The sequence below is a fragment of the Salmo trutta genome, unplaced genomic scaffold (genome assembly GCF_901001165.1).
Source record: "Salmo trutta unplaced genomic scaffold, fSalTru1.1, whole genome shotgun sequence".
Lineage (NCBI taxonomy): Eukaryota > Metazoa > Chordata > Actinopteri > Salmoniformes > Salmonidae > Salmo > Salmo trutta.
In genome coordinates, this window is record NW_021822266.1 from 249,816 (window position 1) to 266,383 (window position 16,568).

Below are 16,568 nucleotides of genomic sequence, written 5' to 3' on the forward strand. Positions count from 1 at the left end.
CCGCTAGGCTACCTGCTCTGAACCGCTAGGCTACCTGCTCTGAACCGCTAGGCTACCTGCTCTGAACCGCTAGGCTACCTGCTCTGAACCGCTAGGCTACCTGCTCTGAACCGCTAGGCTACCTGCTCTGAACCGCTAGGCTACCTGCTCTGAACCGCTAGGCTACCTGCTCTGAACCGCTAGGCTACCTGCTCTTAACCGCTAGGCTACCTGCTCTGAGCCGCTAGGCTACCTGCTACCAACTGCCACATGGTCCACTTTGAGGACCTGTCGGAAAGAGCGACTGTTACATCAGGCTAGTCTTTCCTCTGCTCTCTCCTCCTGTGGATCTCTTCATTCCAGGCCGTTTTGATTCCCCTCTTAAACAACACTTGAATGTATAAATGGGATATTTTCCACAATGTAAATATTGATGTAAATAAAGACTTTATTACACAGTAATACACGTCTGGTTTTGGCTTGGTGTTATATTGTGTATATCCCAAATGGCACCCTAAATTCCCTATGTAGTGCACTACATTTAACCACAGCCCTATGGACCCTGGTCAAAAGTAGTGCACTTACAATGGGAATAGGATGCCATTTGGGATGTAGTTATTATATGTAGAGTTTGATCATCTCTATGGTGGCTTGTCTGTTGTAAAAGAACACATGTGTCACTGGTCCTGTCATGACCTCATGTTGGATTCCAGAACTTTCTGTGGGAGACAAAAACAAAGAGTTTATTTGATTTAATTTGGAAAAGATGCATTAGTTTCAGATGTGTATAATTATAGATCCACCAGTTTCAGATGTGTATAATTATAGATCCACCAGTTTCAGAAGTGTATAATTATAGATCCATCAGTTTCAGATGTGTATAATTATAGCTCCATCTGGAAAGGAATTCATCCAAGGCTATAAGATTAGATCTCTCCAGAACAGTGGAGATGGACTAGATCAACCACATGTATTTATAAAGCCCTTTTTACATCAGTTGTCACAAAGAACTTTACTGTAACCCAGGATACAAGGTGACGAGTCCACTTGAAGACTATTGAGATTCATCCTCTATAGTATCTATGGGTTGGATAGTCTCCTCACTTAGCTGCTCTTTGAAGTAGTTGGTTTACTAGTAATAATACATTTAACTTGTAAAGATCTTTTCATTAGTTCTCTCAAAGCTCTAGGTTTAGTACTGACCTAGCTGGTGTTTAAAACTGTTATATGTGTCGGGGTTTCTGATGGTGGAGGAGATGTAGACGTCAGGAGGGCTGCCATTGGCCGAACACCTCAGGATCTTAGAGAGAAGCTTCACCAGACAGCCAATGATATCTGGATCGTAAACTACGTCTATAACACAGGAAACAACAGGAAATGTGTCAGCCGACAACAATAGAATTAGGAAACAACAGGACATGTCAGCTAACAACAATAGAATTAGGAAACAACAGAACGTGTCAGCCAACAACAATAGAATCAGGAAACAACAGGACATGTGTCAGCCGACAAAAATAGAATTAGGAAAACAACAATAGAATTAGGAAACAACAGGACATGTCAGCTAACAACAATAGAATTAGGAAACAACAGAACGTGTCAGCCAACAACAATAGAATCAGGAAACAACAGGACATGTGTCAGCTAACAACAATAGAATTAGGAAACAACAGGACATGTCAGCTAACAACAATAGAATTAGGAAACAACAGGACATGTCAGTTAACAACAATAGAATCAGGAAACAACAGGACATGTGTCAGCCGACAACAATAGAATTAGGAAACAACAGGACATGTGTCAGCCGACAACAATAGAATCAGGAAACAACAGGACATGTCAGTTAACAACAATAGAATCAGGAAACAACAGGACATGTGTCAGCCAACAACAATAGAATTAAGAAACAGGACATGTGTCAGCCAACAAAAATAGAATTAGGAAAACAACAATAGAATTAGGAAACAGGACATGTCAGCTAACAACAATAGAATTAGGAAACAACAGGACATGTCAGCCGACAACAATAGAATTAGGAAACAACAGGACATGTCAGCCAACAACAATAGAATTAGGAAACAACAGGACATGTGTCAGCTAACAACAATAGAATTAGGAAACAACAGGACATGTCAGCTAACAACAATAGAATCAGGAAACAACAGGACATGTGTCAGCCGACAACAATAGAATCAGGAAACAACAGGACATGTGTCAGCCGACAACAATAGAATCAGGAAACAACAGGACATGTGTCAGCTAACAACAATAGAATTAGGAAACACATTTGATACCTCACCAGCACCTGGGGGCTGTTCCAGAAAGCTGGATCAATTAGTTAGCCAGGTAACTGTAAAGGTCATTTCTGACTGAGTTGACATATGCAGTGTTTATTGTGAAGTCTCCGCGACAGAGGGAACATTGCCTTTAAAGCAGATCTTCAGCTTTACAGATTGAATAGAAGAGAGCCAGACCATGTTCCTACCTGCAGCGATGACCGTGGTGGCTCCGATCTCTCTCAGCTGCTTCTCTGTCACCTCCTCCCACTCCAGATGCTCCACACTCACACACACTCTGGGAGAGTTCTGGTTGTCCAGCCCATTGAGCTGGATGTTGTCCCTCAGTCTATGTAGAACGCTGAGGTGACAGTCACTGAACACGTAGCTGGAGGGATAGCAGGACCTACACACTGCTATACCAGTCAACCCTACACCACTGCCCAGCTCTAGGACTGTCCTGTAGGAGGAGAGAGCAGAGACAGGACACACACACACACACACACACACACACAGGGAGAGGACACTCACATTACACACCAGATTGCGATGACGAGTGGTAACAACAGCATGAGTTGTAGACAGAACACAATGACATAACACACACAGTAGTGTACCAACCTGTCTGTGAAGATGTGTGTGTTCTCCAGAGCCCATTCAGCTAGGTAAAGAGCAGCCTCCCATGTGACCAGGCCTGTAGTTCCTTCAGAGATCACAGCTGTACTCTCTGATAGACTCACTGCTTCTCCACACGGCTACACACACACACACACAGTAAATATAAAATTCATATTTAATTAAAGTAATCCTTAAATTAGTAATAATTGTATTATTTTAAAGAATAAAATAGAGGACCCGTGTGTCTCAGCTGGTAGAGCTTGGCGCTTGCAACGCCATGGTTGTGGGTTCAATTCCCATGGGGACCAGTATGAAAAAATGTATGCTCTCACTACTGGAAGTTGCTCTGGATAAATGATCAAATGTAGAATACAGTTTCTGTTGAATACAGTTTCTGTTTAATACAGTGTGGTGTAGAATACAGTTTCTGTTGAATACAGTGGGGTGTTTTGAAAGGTGTGTGTATTACCAGTAAATAGCTCTTGTAGCACTCTGTCCCCTCCTCTACCCCCAGGACTTCACCCAGTGCATCATAGAGCTCATCCAGGGGCTCACCCTCACTGGCTTCATGCTGCGCACACAGGGAAGAGAAGCATCACATTACTGTTGTTCACTTAACAAAATGGACAATACAGTTATACTTTATTGTATTGGATTAATGTGAAATTTGTAAGAATTGCCTTTTTAAATGCACCAGTTACTGTATGATAGTGAACTATTTTCTGACAGAATGATACCAGACAAAAATATATCAGATACAAGAACCCACCGTTTTGATGAGCTGAGACAGAAACAGTCTCCTGTATCTAACTGAGGGAGGATGTTTACAGCACAGTGGATGAAGGCATGTCTGTAAACAGGTGACAATAGTCATTGTTAGTGTGGTTTCCAACTCAAAATCCAATGTACTGTTTCTATATCTTGAACTAAATAAATAGGTGTGACATAAAGAAAATGCTTTGACAGTTAGGCAATACCTGCTTTAGAATGTCTAGAATAATTCCTGATGAGCTGTCGTTCTCAAGCTCCCTTTCAAGGAGCTGTAGAAAACAACAACACATTATGTTATTACTGTATTCATGTCTTACTATTCCTAAACATTTTGTTTTTTAATTATTCAATTTATGATGCGGACCCTACAGACAGTACATAGTACACAACATGCAAGCAGCCACGCTACTTACATTCCATGGGAAATTGGGCAGTTGACCCATAGTGAAAAAGGATACTTTAAAGTTATATATAACATCTGCTCTATTCCTTATGCAAGTGACTTTGGTTTTGTCGGTCTGATCCTTAGACAGATACATTTCGTTCATTTTCAACCAATATTACAGTGGTATAATTCCCGAGAATTAAATTACACTAAACCACAGGCTGGCCACGTGTTTCCCTGAGTTTGTTGTCTTCCTCTTTACCCAAGAAGCACTCCTTCTGTCGCAATGCCTGATGGTCAATGTAGTATAATCATGACAGACAGTGACGTGATAAGGGATAGATCTTTTTTTTAAGAAAGTACAAATTAGAAAACCTTTACAATGAGATGAGAGCTGTATTTTATTTCCCAATAAAGCCTGTATCTGTGGGCCTACTGTTCTCAGTGCAACCATTGAAACTGATAAAAGTCTACTGTTTGAGACCACTCCCCTGTCTGTGTTATCTCTACCTCCACAACTGTCATCCCAAATAAATGAAGCACCCAAAATGTGCCAGATTACGATATGTAGCCTACTAAAGCTGCATAAGGACATAGCTATTCTTCTGAAATGTGACTTTCTTTGACATTTCATGTGGAATTAAGATCTCGTCTAAATGAACAAGCTATGCACAAGGGTGTAAGATATTATGGACAGTGGATGTGGGTTACTTATAATATCTACTTGTCTAAAGCTCTTTCAGCCCGCTCTTTTCTTGCAGTGTCATTCAGAGAAGATAACACCTCTACAGTTATTCTTCATTCAACAGAATGACCTCACACAGCAAACAACACGTCTGAACATTGAAGGTCAGAAATGTCATTTCGACGGTGGGGGTTTCAAATTTTGTAATACTATATTCAAATGGATATTATAGCTGCCTTATTGAGTCGAAATTAAATTCCATGTTTGATTACAATCGTTTTGGTAATAATGAAAAATGTGTCCTTTTCAACTGGCAGAAATGGATGGGATCTTTTTTAAAGAATATTCAGTGGTAGTGGAATTCAGTGGCCATAATAAAGTGTAGTATTTTATGATTATATTTTATATTATTAGGCTAAATATCAAGCTTTTTGTTGTGGCTGGAAATTACTGTCAGACAGAGGGTTTAGTTCAGATTATTCACAGAACTGCTACATCATCTCATCCAGCCATCCACCGGAACTCTTGTAACTGCAATGATATTCCAACCGGAGCGTAATTGTTGACGGTCTGTCAACAACAAAGATGGCTACCCACAGACGCTAACTTCAATTTGACAATTGAAGGGTAAATCATGTAACGGTACGATCCCAATCTGTTTGAAACTGTATTGACATCATATTGACAAAAGCAGATTTTTTCTTCGAATAGAAATAAACAGCTCTGCAGGTATGGAATATTTTGTATTATTTGCCGAAATGTAATTAGCTAGCTGAAGACTGATTTAGCCGTTACTAGCTAACGTTAGCTAACTACGTAAGCTAATGTCTGTCTCTTTGCACTGTGCGCCCAGTGTGGATAGTTGCCTGCAGAATATAGTATCAATGACATTGAAGATATGCATCACATCAGAGAGGAATGCAGAAACTGTTGTTGGTTGCTGTTGATTTGATTTTGACAACGGATAACGTTACGGGTGTCGCACAGCCTCCGAAGCTGGCTGGAGTGTGCACTAACTTCGAGTAGGGCCTATTTTTGCTCATTTAATAAAACTAAGCGTCTCACATTGTCTCAAACGTATACTGCAAATAGTCGATTAATGGACAAAATAGTTTCGAATGTTATGTTAACATGTAACGTAGCTTAGGCCGCACTAGTGCTGTTATAGATGTGACGGGAAACTAAAGCACGACAGCCAAATCAATAGTTAAGCCCACAGGCATGGTTGGCATGGAAACGAATGCAAGGCTCAATATTGTGAAGGACACAAACAGGGCAGCAGTGGACAAAGGCAACGGAACTCAACTGAAGCTGTCTGACAATGATTCGTTTGAGTTAACTAACAACAACTGTCCTGATTGCTGAATTGAAATGTCGGCTAACAGTTTGAGTGGGTCACTCTGACAACCCTCCTGATTCTTGGTCATGTTTATTAAACAAGATCGGCTCACACCACACGAGGACATTCACAATTTGACAAGATGAAACACTGGTATACACAGTATAACTAAACTATATATAGACCTTAACTATGTTACTACATTTTGGTGGAACTAGTGTAGGTACTAATTATTGGTAACTAGTATAGCTGGGTAATGGGTATACTAATTATTGGTAACTAGTATAGCTGGGTAATGGGTATACTAATTATTGGTAACTAGTATAGCTGGGTAATGGGTATACTAATTATTGGGAACTAGTGTAGCTGGGTAATGGGTATACTAATTATTTCATCCTTTACTAAATGTTTCTCCTTCCTGCAGGTATCTGAAGACACTAGGCTAACCTGTGATCACCTACCCCAGGAGGTTAGACTGAAGGAGCGTGCCTGACCCCTGACCTCCAGTCCCATCATGGTGCTGAAGATATTCTTCCCTCAGTGCTGTAACAAGGCAGACAGTGGGCTGCTTGTGGGGCGATGGATCCCAGGACAGAACTCGGCCGTGGTGCTAGCAGTTATCCACTACCCCTTCATCCCTGGACAAGTCAAACAGTACATCCACCAGGTAGAGTGCATGCGTGAGTGAGTGACAGTCAGTGTGTGTGTGTGTGTGCATGTGTCAGTCAGTGTGTATGTGTGTATCAGTCAGTGTGTGCATGTGTCAGTCAGTGTGTATCTGGGGCGTCAGGTACCCTAGGTAGCCTAGAGTGTTGGACTAGTAACCGAAAGGTTGCTAGATCGAATCCCCGAGCTGACAAGGTAAAAATCTGTCGTTCTGCCCCTGAAGATTCTCGGGGCGGCAGGTAGCCTAGTGGTTAGAGCGTTGGACTAGTAACCGAAAGGTTGCAAGATCGAATCCCTGAGCTGACAAGGTAAAAATCTGTCGTTCTGCCCCTGAACAAGGCAGTTAACCCACTGTTCCCCAGTAGGGCGTCATTGTAAATAAGAATTTGTTCTTAACTGACTTGCCTAGTTAAATAAAGGTTATATATATATATATTTTTTTTTTATATATTTTTTTTTATCTGTCAGTCAGTGTGTATCTGTCAGTCACCCAATACCCCTTCATCCCTTGTCAGGTTGAGAGTGTGTGTGTGAGATGGTCAGTGTGTGTGTGTGTGTTTTAAACTTCCTGTCCACTCTCCCTGGTCCAGATGCGTGGCCAGAGTGGGGTGGATCTGACGGTGCTGGGCTCATGGAGCATGCCCAAGGAGGGCCAGGAGGGCATGGAGAGTTTCCTCAGGGACCTCAGCACCATCTTCCCCCAGGGACAGTGGCTCCAGCTCAGTAGAGAGATGGGCAAGATAGGCTTCAGGTGTCACGTCCTCACAAGGGACCAGAGTAAGTCTCCGTCTGCATCCCAAGTGGCCCCTATTGTTCCCTATATAAGGCACTACTTTTAACCAGGGCCCATGGGGTACTTTTTACCCTCTGACCCATGCCTGGTCAAAGGTAGTGCACTATGTAGGGAACAGGGTGTCACTTGGGATGCAGACTTTGTAACAGCATTAAAGGTGTTTGTTTTGATTCAGAGATCACTCTCTTTGGAGATTAACTGTTCATATCGAATTATTGACGGAATAGCTTTCTTATGAAATTAATGTTCTGTCTATAGACGTGCATCACTGTTTCCTCATAGTAAAAGTAAATTAACAAGAGTTTGCAAATTTGATAGCTTAATTCACTCTGCCCTTTTTAATTCATAGAGACACAATTCACTGTATATTTAATAAAAAGGTGGATATTTCAGTTGTTATCATCATGCAGTGCATCTGTAATAAAATGTTCCTCTGCCTCTGCCGTAGATGGGAAGCTGGTACAACAGGAAAAGGAGCTGAAAGAGGATGGTGGTGGAGAGAAAGGAGAGGGAAAGGGAGGAGAGAAGAAACTAGAAGAGAATAAAGCCGAGGGAGAGAAAGGAGGTGGAGAGAAGGACAAGGTGATATTTATCCACTATGAACAGAGGAAGGTCATGCTGTCTCAGCTGCACCCCATAGAGAACGGGGTTCCAGACCCTCAAACTGAGTCTCAACTACCACAGGTGAGGATGTGGACTGACAACCTGGTTTACATTTAGATGTTGCTCATTGAACACAGGGGTTTTGTATCTTCTCCTGTGTTGTTTAGTTCTTATATTGTTGTTGTAATGCATATGTGTTATCTGTCATGCTTATGTTATTGTTGTTGTAATACATATGTGTTGTCTGTAATTATTATGTTGTTGTAATACATATGTGTTGTCTGTAATTATTATGTTGTTGTAATACATATGTGTTGTCTGTAATTATTATGTTGTTGTAATACATATGTGTTGTCTGTAATTATTATGTTGTTGTAATACATATGTGTTGTCTGTAGTTGTTATGTTGTTGTTGTTTCTGCAGGTGTTTGGGACAGTGTGTCAGAGTGAGCCGCTGTTCTTCCTGGATAAGTATGATGACAGTCCAGTGAAGCTGACCCACTGGCAATCAGAGGGACGGGAGGGCTCCATTATAGTAGAACTGATGAAACAGGCCTCTACACCTGTCTGTCTGCTAACCACCTGGATACTAACACTGTGGACCAGCCTCTGTAGTAGCAGGTAAGGGGTGTGTGTGTCAGTACCTGTCTGCCTGCTAACCACCTGGATACTAACACTGTGGACCAGCCTCTGTAGTAGCAGGTAAGGGGTGTGTGTGTCAGTACCTGTCTGCCTGCTAACCACCTGGATACTAACACTGTGGACCAGCCTCTGTAGTAGCAGGTAAGGGGTGTGTGTGTCAGTACCTGTCTGTCTGCTAACCACCTGGATACTAACACTGGATCCTGTACGTTCATCAGTTGCAACTCTTTATGTGCCAAGAGACACTGACCCAGTTCATCTGTCTGTCTGTCTGTCTGTCTGTCTGTCTGTCTGTCTGTCTGTCTGTCTGTCTGTCTGTCTGTCTCCCCAGGATATTGAATGTGTTCATCTGTCTGTATCCCCAGGATATTGAATGTGTTCATCTGTCTGTCTCCCCAGGATATTGACTGTGTTCATCTGTCTGTCTGTCTGTCTGTCTCCCCAGGATATTGAATGTGTTCATCTGTCTGTCTGTCTGTCTCCCCAGGATATTGAATGTGTTCATCTGTCTGTCTGTCTGTCTGTCTGTCTGTCTGTCTGTCTGTCTGTCTGTCTGTCTGTCTGTCTGTCTCCCCAGGATATTGAATGTGTTCATCTGTCTGTCTGTCTGTATCCCCAGGATATTGAATGTGTTCATCTGTCTGTATCCCCAGGATATTGAATGTGTTCATCTGTCTGTCTGTCTGTCTCCCCAGGATATTGAATGTGTTCATCTGTCTGTATCCCCAGGATATTGAATGTGTTCATCTGTCTGTATCCCCAGGATATTGAATGTGTTCATCTGTCTGTCTGTCTGTCTCCCCAGGATATTGAATGTGTTCATCTGTCTGTCTGTCTGTCTCCCCAGGATATTGAATGTGTTCATCTGTCTGTCTCCCCAGGATATTGAATGTGCGTCCGATGAGGTTTATCTCCAGTAAGTTGTCTACATGTGTTCAGCTGAGCTACAGAACAGAACACCTTCAGACAGTCTGCTCTCCTACCAGAGCCACCGCACACAACCACTTCATGAGGTAGAGACCACACACACACACACACACACACACACACACACACACACACAACCACTTCATGAGGTAGAGACCACACACACACACACACACACACACACACACACACACAACCACTTCATGAGGTAGAGACCACACACACACACACACACACACACACACACACAACCACTTCATGAGGTAGAGACCACACACACACACACACACACACACACACACACACAACCACTTCATGAGGTAGAGACCACACACACACACACACACACACACACAACCACTTCATGAGGTAGAGACCACACACACACACACACACACACATACACAACCACGTCATGAGGTAGAGACCACACACACACACACACACACACACAGCCATGTGGCAGACTGGCTACAAGATGGTATCTAACTCACCCCATGCGTCTCAAATCACACATTATTCCCTATATAGTGCAGTACATTTGACCAGAGCCCTATTGACCCCAGTCAAAAGTAGTGACTCTCTCTTTCTCTCCACAGGAAAGCCAATATCTTTGTGTCGTTCTTTGTGGATGTGTCTCTGGGCCTGCTGTTGGTATCGTGGATATATAGAGAGAACCGTATAGGCAAACTGGCCAACACACTGGTACCTGCTGCTGATGTAAGACATTATGGGCAACATTTCTCTAGTGCAAAAGCAATGTACAACAATTACCTTTAAACCTCATTATAATCTGTCAGAGAGATTTATTTTTAAACTTCTCTTCAACAATGTTCAGTAAAGAGAGGTGACTATTTATTTATTGCTCAGTTGACTAAACTCTAGTTAAATAATCACCTCTGTAAAACTCACATTGTTGAAGATAAGCTTCAAATGAAATCATGTTGCCACATTATAAAGAGGTTCAGGGTCATTTTTTGCTTTTACACTACAAAATATCCCCCTAAATATCTGTCTCTCTGAGTATGTGTGCTGATCTAGGATCAGTTCTGCCTTTTAGATCACAAAGAATAAGATGACATGGATAGAGGGGAGCTGATCCTAGATCATAATGAATCAGATTACATGGAGAGGAGGGACCTGATCCTAGATCATAATGAATCAGATTACATGGAGAGGGGGACCTGATCCTAAATCATAATGAATCAGATTACATGGAGAGGAGGGACCTGATCCTAGATCATAATGAATCAGATTACATGGAGAGGGGGGACCTGATCCTAAATCATAATGAATCAGATTACGTGGAGAGGAGGGACCTGATCCTAGATCATAATGAATCAGATTACATGGAGAGGGGGACCTGATCCTAAATCATAATGAATCAGATTACGTGGAGAGGAGGGACCTGATCCTAGATCATAATGAATCAGATTACATGGAGAGGGGGGACCTGATCCTAGATCATAATGAATCAGATTACATGGAGAGGAGGACCTGATCCTAGATCATATTGAATCAGATTACATGGAGAGGAGGGACCTGATCCTAGATCATAATGAATCAGATTACATGGAGAGGAGGACCTGATCCTAGATCATAATGAATCAGATTACATGGAGAGGAGGACCTGATCCTAGATCATAATGAATATGATTATAATGGACAGGAGGGACGTGGGGCCGTACATATCAGCTCTCTGAGACACTTGATAAATACAGCCCATAGTGTATATATTATAAGGTGAGACTAAATGTTGTTCTCATGTAGCTAAGCTATGTATTGTTGTGTTTTATAGTTAGCATGTAGCGAAGCTATGTATTCTTGTGTGTTTTGTTGTTAGCATATAGCTAAGCTATGTATTGTTGTGTGTTTTGTTGTTAGCATATAGCTAAGCTATGTATTGTTGTGTGTTTTGTTGTTAGCATATAGCTAAGCTAGGCCTTCCCTGTGGCTCAGTTGGTAGAGCATGGTGTTTGCAACGCCAGCATGGTGTGTGCAACGCCAGGGTTGTGGGTTCGATTCCCACGGGGGCCAGTACAAAAAAAAAATGTATGAAATGTATGCACTCTGGATAAGAGCGTCTGCTAAATGACTAAAAATGTAAAAAAAAAATGTATTCTGTGTTTTGTTGTTAGCATATAGCTAAGCTATTGTTGTGTGTTTTGTTGTTAGCATGTAGCTAAGCTATATATTGTTGTGTGTTTTGTTGTTAGCATGTAGCTAAAGAGCTGGAGGAGCTGTTGCAGTGGCTGATGGGAGCTCCAGCTGGTCTGAAGATGAACCGGGCTCTAGACCAGGTGTTAGGACGATTCTTCCTCTACCATATACACCTGTGGATCAGTAGGTCTCACACACACACACACACACACACACACCCATGCCCCTCCTCCACAGACACAAACACCCATGGCCCTCCTCCTCTCTCTGCAGGCTACATTCACCTGATGTCTCCGTTCGTTGAGATGATTCTGTGGTACGTGGGTCTGTCTGCCTGCCTGGGCTTGACCTTTGCCCTCTCCCTGCTCTCTGACATCACCGCCCTGCTCACCTTCCACATCTATTGTTTCTACGTCTACGGAGCCAGGTGAGAAGAGACCCATCACTAACCTTAACGCTGCTATATCTACTGTTTCTACGTCTACGGAGCCAGGTGAGAAGAGACCCATCACTAACCTTAACCCTGCTATACCTACTGTTTCTACGTCTATGTGTAACCGGTGTGAAATGGCTAGCTAGTTAGCGGTGCGCACTAATAGCGTTTCAATCGGTGACGTCACTCGCTCTGAGACCTTGAAGTAGTTGTTCCCCTCGCTCTGCAAGGACCGCGGCTTTTGTGGAGCGATGGGTAACGATGCTTCGTGGGAGGCAGTTGTCGATGTGTGCAGAGGATCCCTGGTTCGAGTCCAGGTAGGGGTGAGGAGAGGGACGGAAGCAACACTGTTACATTCGGAGCCAGATGAGAAGAGACCAGCACAGTCACGATGCCTCCCAAAAGTGCACCACGTTTGACCTTAGTGCACTATAAAGGGAATACCCTATGAGCTCTAGTCAGATGTGCACTACGGAGAGAATAGGGTCCCATTTGGGACACGGACATTGAGTCTTCAGTGTAATTTGGCAGGTTAACACGCCATGAGAGTAAGAAGGACCACATATTTTCATCTTCTTCCTAAAGCCTTACGTTGCGCCGGATGTCGTGAATTTCAATCGGGACGTGCTCATCGAAGTGGAAACGCAATGCCCCCTTGCGGTTGAAGGTTCCGTTGAAAGACGGACTCTACATATTTTGAAAATTTTTCAAACTTTTGCGTCCTCTTCAGTCCAGCCAGTTCGTCGAATAACATGTTTATTATCAGCTGAAACTGATATTTATCCTGTTTTTGAATTAAAATGTAATATTCTTCCAAAATAAATAGGATCCCTGACGAGATAGGCTCTCCTCAAGCTTGCGTTACAAACACAACACTTGACTTGTCCGTCCATTAGCGGGACACCGTGAAGATGACGTACAGCGTAATGAAATACGTCACCATGTAAACACGACCCACTGCCGTTAAGGTGACTCGTCAGTGTAGCTTAGTGATGGGTGGTTTGCGAACAAGCAGATATTTTAGTTGAACGAAACCGAATTGCATCGTGAGAGAGCTGTTCATTTACTCCCTGATGTGCATACTGGTAGGCTACTACTGATTCTCTTCAGATCAATTATGAAAACATTCGGTGAAGATGTTGAGTCCTCACTGCAGGAACAATAGGAAGTAGAGCCTTATTCTGGTCCAAAATATGATAAAAAAAAACAGATTGAAGGTTATAAAAGCTAATGTCATGATACTTAAGGATATTGGTCTACTGATTTGATTTAAAGTGTTGACAATGGAGTTATCAACTGCTGCTTTCTGTGAAGCAAAGCCCATGTTTAACACCTGCTTCATTCATCTCATACCTGTATACCTCCTGACTTTGTATAAAGTGGGAGTGCCCCATCTGGCAGGGGGGTCCGGGGGTCCTCCCCCTGAAAATGTTTACACTTTTAAAACAATTATGGAATATCGTGTGTAGATTGAGGGGGGGGAAAATGTTTTTAAGGCTGTAATGTAACAAAATGTGGAAAAAGTCAAGGGGTCTGAATACATTCTGAAGGCACTGTACCTCTCTCAGCCCTGTGAACATTATGGTGACATGTTACCCCGTTCCCCTTTACTAATTGATGCGTGAGGAGCTCTCAGCATGTCATTTACAGAGGGACTTATTAAATGTGTATGGAGGCTAAAAATATCTTCCTTCTCTCTCTCTCACCCTCCATCCTCCCTCCCTCTCTCTCACCCTCCATCCTCCCTCCCTCTCTCTCACCCTCCATCCTCCCTCCCTCTCTCTCCCTCCATCCTCCCTCTCTCTCCCTCCCCTGTCCATCTATCCTCTCTATACCTCTTCCCCTTCCCCCTCATCTCTCATCCCCCTCATCTCTCCATCCTTCTCTCTCCATCCTTTCTCTATCCCCTCCCCCTCTCCGCCCCCATCTTCCCCCTCCTCCTCCTTTCCCTTTTGTCTCCCCATCCCTCATTCCCCTCCTCCCTCTCCTACCCCCCTTCTCCCTCTCTCCCCCTCCACTCTCTTCCCCCTCCTCCTCCTTTCCCTCTTTCTCCCCTCTTCCCCCCCTACCTCCCTTTCTTCTCCCCACTCTCTTCCCCCTCCTCCTCCCTCTCCTACCTCCTCTCTCTCCCCCCTCCCCTCTCTCTCCCCCTCCTCCTCCCCTCTCTCTCCCCCTCCTCCTCTCTCTCTCCAGGCTGTACTGTATGACGGTATATGGTCTGTCCTCTCTGTGGAGGCTGTTCAGAGGGAAGAAATGGAACGTCCTCAGACAGAGAGTAGACTCATGCTCTTATGACCTGGACCAGGTAGACACACACACAAACACACCTATCACACACACACACACACACATATACCTATCACACACACACACCTATCACTCTCACACACACATATTTGTTACAGTGAACTAACGTGTGTGTATTTGTTACAGTGAACTAACGTGTGTGTATTTGTTAGAGTGAACTAACGTGTGTATTTGTTACAGTGAACTAAAGTGTGTTTGTATTTGTTACAGTGAACTAACGTGTGTGTATTTGTTACAGTGAACTAACGTGTGTGTGTGTGTGTGTGTGTGTGTGTGTGTGTGTGTGTGTGTTAGTTCACTATAACAAACACACATACACTTTAGTTCACTGTAACAAATACACACACACGTTAGTTCACTATAACAAACGTGTGTGTATTTGTTACAGTGAACTAAAGTGTGTGTGTGTTTGTTACAGTGAACTAACGTGTGTATTTGTTACAGTGAACTAACGTGTGTATTTGTTACAGTGAACTAACGTGTGTATTTGTTACAGTGAACTAACGTGTGTATTTGTTACAGTGAACTGGTGTGTGTGTTTTCTAGTTGTTCATTGGGACGTTACTCTTCACCATCCTGCTGTTCCTCCTGCCAACCACAGCTCTATACTACCTAGTGTTTACCCTGGTGAGAACACACACACACACACACACACACACACACACACACACACAGGCACTTTAATCCCCTACAATTGCTCTCCATCCATGGGCGCTGCCCTGCGGCTGACCCTGGGCCTCTCAATGTGTGTCTGGGGGTGTTGGGAAAGGAACAAGACACATTCTCCTTCTAACCAATGGACAATAAAGTATCTATTCTTTGACCCCTACTGTCTGTCTGTCTCTCTCTCTCTGTCTAGCTCCGCCTTGTGGTAGTAATGTTCCAGGGAGTTGTCCACCTCGGTGTTGACTTCATCAACTCCTTCCCTCTGTTTGCCATGGGCCTCCGACTCTTCAGATCCTACAGACTGGCAGGTGGGAGGGACCATCTCCGCCAACATGTCTAAATGTGTACAATTGCAGGAAATGTACTTTAAAACTTTGTGGAAGTGACAGCGTTTGAACTACTTTGCCGATATGAAACCGACAATCATAATGTCAATCAAAAATATGAAATTCCCAGTTTATGCTACAAAACCAACTTTATAAAATGTTTTTAAAAATGTTCTGTACTGTGGTTGTCTGTTCTGTCCTGTGGTTTCTATATTCCTTTATTTAACCAGGTTAGTCTCTATTTTTAAGAGAGACCTGGTTGAATTATGGAGGGAGGGAGGGAGGGAGGGAGGAGAGGGTGCTGGGCTGTGATGTTCTGTGTTTGACTGAGATGTCTGTGTCCTCCACAGAGGGGGTGAAGTTCAGAGTGCTCTGTGAGGAACCAGGAACACCTCTACACCTCATGATGGATGTAAGACATCTCTCTTCCTTCTCTCTCTTGTCTCTTTCTCTCTCTTCTCTCTTTCATTGAATTTTTCACTACATAAATTCTGTCTTTCTTTTCGTTCTGTCTTTTAGTATATTTAAGCATTTAAAACTAGATCCACACAAAATGATGCACTTGATTAAGAATCATTCAGGACACACACAAAAAAGTATACGACTTATTTCAATTGTGATCCTCTTTCATGATAGCATTTGGCATATGTGGCAGAATAAAAACCAGAAGCTAAAAATGTCTGTCAGTTTAGTTATTTAGTCCTGTAAAACCACAGCAACATAGACATACCACACACACACACGTGTCATTCACAGTTTTTCTCCTAGATAAATCTCCCCCTCCTCCGTCTCTCTCAGATTAACCCTCTGAAGGTGAGCAGTGTGGTTCAGACCTACAGGACCCCCACCTACAGCTGCTACCCTAAAGACTCCTGGCTGGCCCTCTGCAAGAAGCTGTTCCTGGGAGAACTCATCTACCCCTGGAAACACAAGACTACCAAGATAGACTAGGACCAGGGGAGAGATGGGGGGGGGGGGGGGAGAAGCTGTTT

The 16,568-nt window shown here is 43.2% G+C and overlaps 2 protein-coding genes across 5 annotated transcripts; one reads left to right on the forward strand and one right to left on the reverse strand.

The window, feature by feature from the left end:
* Nucleotides 1-407: 407 nt before the first annotated feature.
* Nucleotides 408-4,303, reverse strand: eef2kmt (eukaryotic elongation factor 2 lysine methyltransferase). The gene is made up of 8 exons (XM_029743416.1): nt 4,058-4,303; nt 3,851-3,913; nt 3,643-3,723; nt 3,343-3,444; nt 2,877-3,010; nt 2,465-2,715; nt 1,183-1,332; nt 408-698 (listed from the first exon to the last, which is right to left on the reverse strand). Exons 1-8 carry the CDS (start codon nt 4,190-4,192, stop codon nt 598-600), a joined length of 1,017 nt encoding a protein of 338 aa, XP_029599276.1. The 5' UTR covers nt 4,193-4,303; the 3' UTR covers nt 408-597.
* Nucleotides 4,304-4,554: 251 nt separating this feature from the next.
* Nucleotides 4,555-16,544, forward strand: LOC115181495 (phosphatidylinositol N-acetylglucosaminyltransferase subunit Q). 4 transcript variants are annotated; one of them, XM_029743410.1, is made up of 14 exons: nt 4,555-4,899; nt 6,478-6,720; nt 7,310-7,496; nt 7,961-8,196; nt 8,540-8,736; nt 9,639-9,770; nt 10,284-10,404; nt 11,901-12,027; nt 12,118-12,271; nt 14,471-14,582; nt 15,131-15,211; nt 15,444-15,558; nt 15,927-15,988; nt 16,375-16,527. In XM_029743410.1, the coding sequence occupies exons 2-14, from the start codon at nt 6,568-6,570 to the stop codon at nt 16,525-16,527; spliced, it is 1,830 nt and encodes a 609-aa protein (XP_029599270.1). In that variant the 5' UTR covers nt 4,555-4,899; nt 6,478-6,567. The 4 variants fall into 4 exon arrangements, with proteins under 4 accessions (XP_029599270.1, XP_029599269.1, XP_029599271.1 ...); XM_029743409.1 differs by having other exon boundaries at nt 4,555-4,878; XM_029743411.1 differs by lacking the exon at nt 4,555-4,899 and adding an exon at nt 5,223-5,356 and having other exon boundaries at nt 16,375-16,544.
* The last annotated feature ends 24 nt before the right edge of the window (nt 16,545-16,568 follow it).

Excerpts from the sequence above, each read along its gene's own strand:
- LOC115181495 (XM_029743410.1), top strand. The coding sequence starts at position 6,568 with ATGGTGCTGAAGATATTCTTCCCTCAGTGCTGTAACAAGGCAGACAGT. Across the intron at positions 9,771-10,283 it reads GCACACAACCACTTCATGAG|GAAAGCCAATATCTTTGTGT; the intron begins GTAGAGACCACA and ends TTCTCTCCACAG. Across the intron at positions 12,028-12,117 it reads CCATATACACCTGTGGATCA|GCTACATTCACCTGATGTCT; the intron begins GTAGGTCTCACA and ends CTCTCTCTGCAG.
- eef2kmt (XM_029743416.1), bottom strand. The coding sequence starts at position 4,192 with ATGAACGAAATGTATCTGTCTAAGGATCAGACCGACAAAACCAAAGTC. Across the intron at positions 3,724-3,850 it reads TTCTAGACATTCTAAAGCAG|ACATGCCTTCATCCACTGTG; the intron begins GTATTGCCTAAC and ends ACCTGTTTACAG. Across the intron at positions 699-1,182 it reads CAGTTTTAAACACCAGCTAG|AAAGTTCTGGAATCCAACAT; the intron begins GTCAGTACTAAA and ends TGTCTCCCACAG.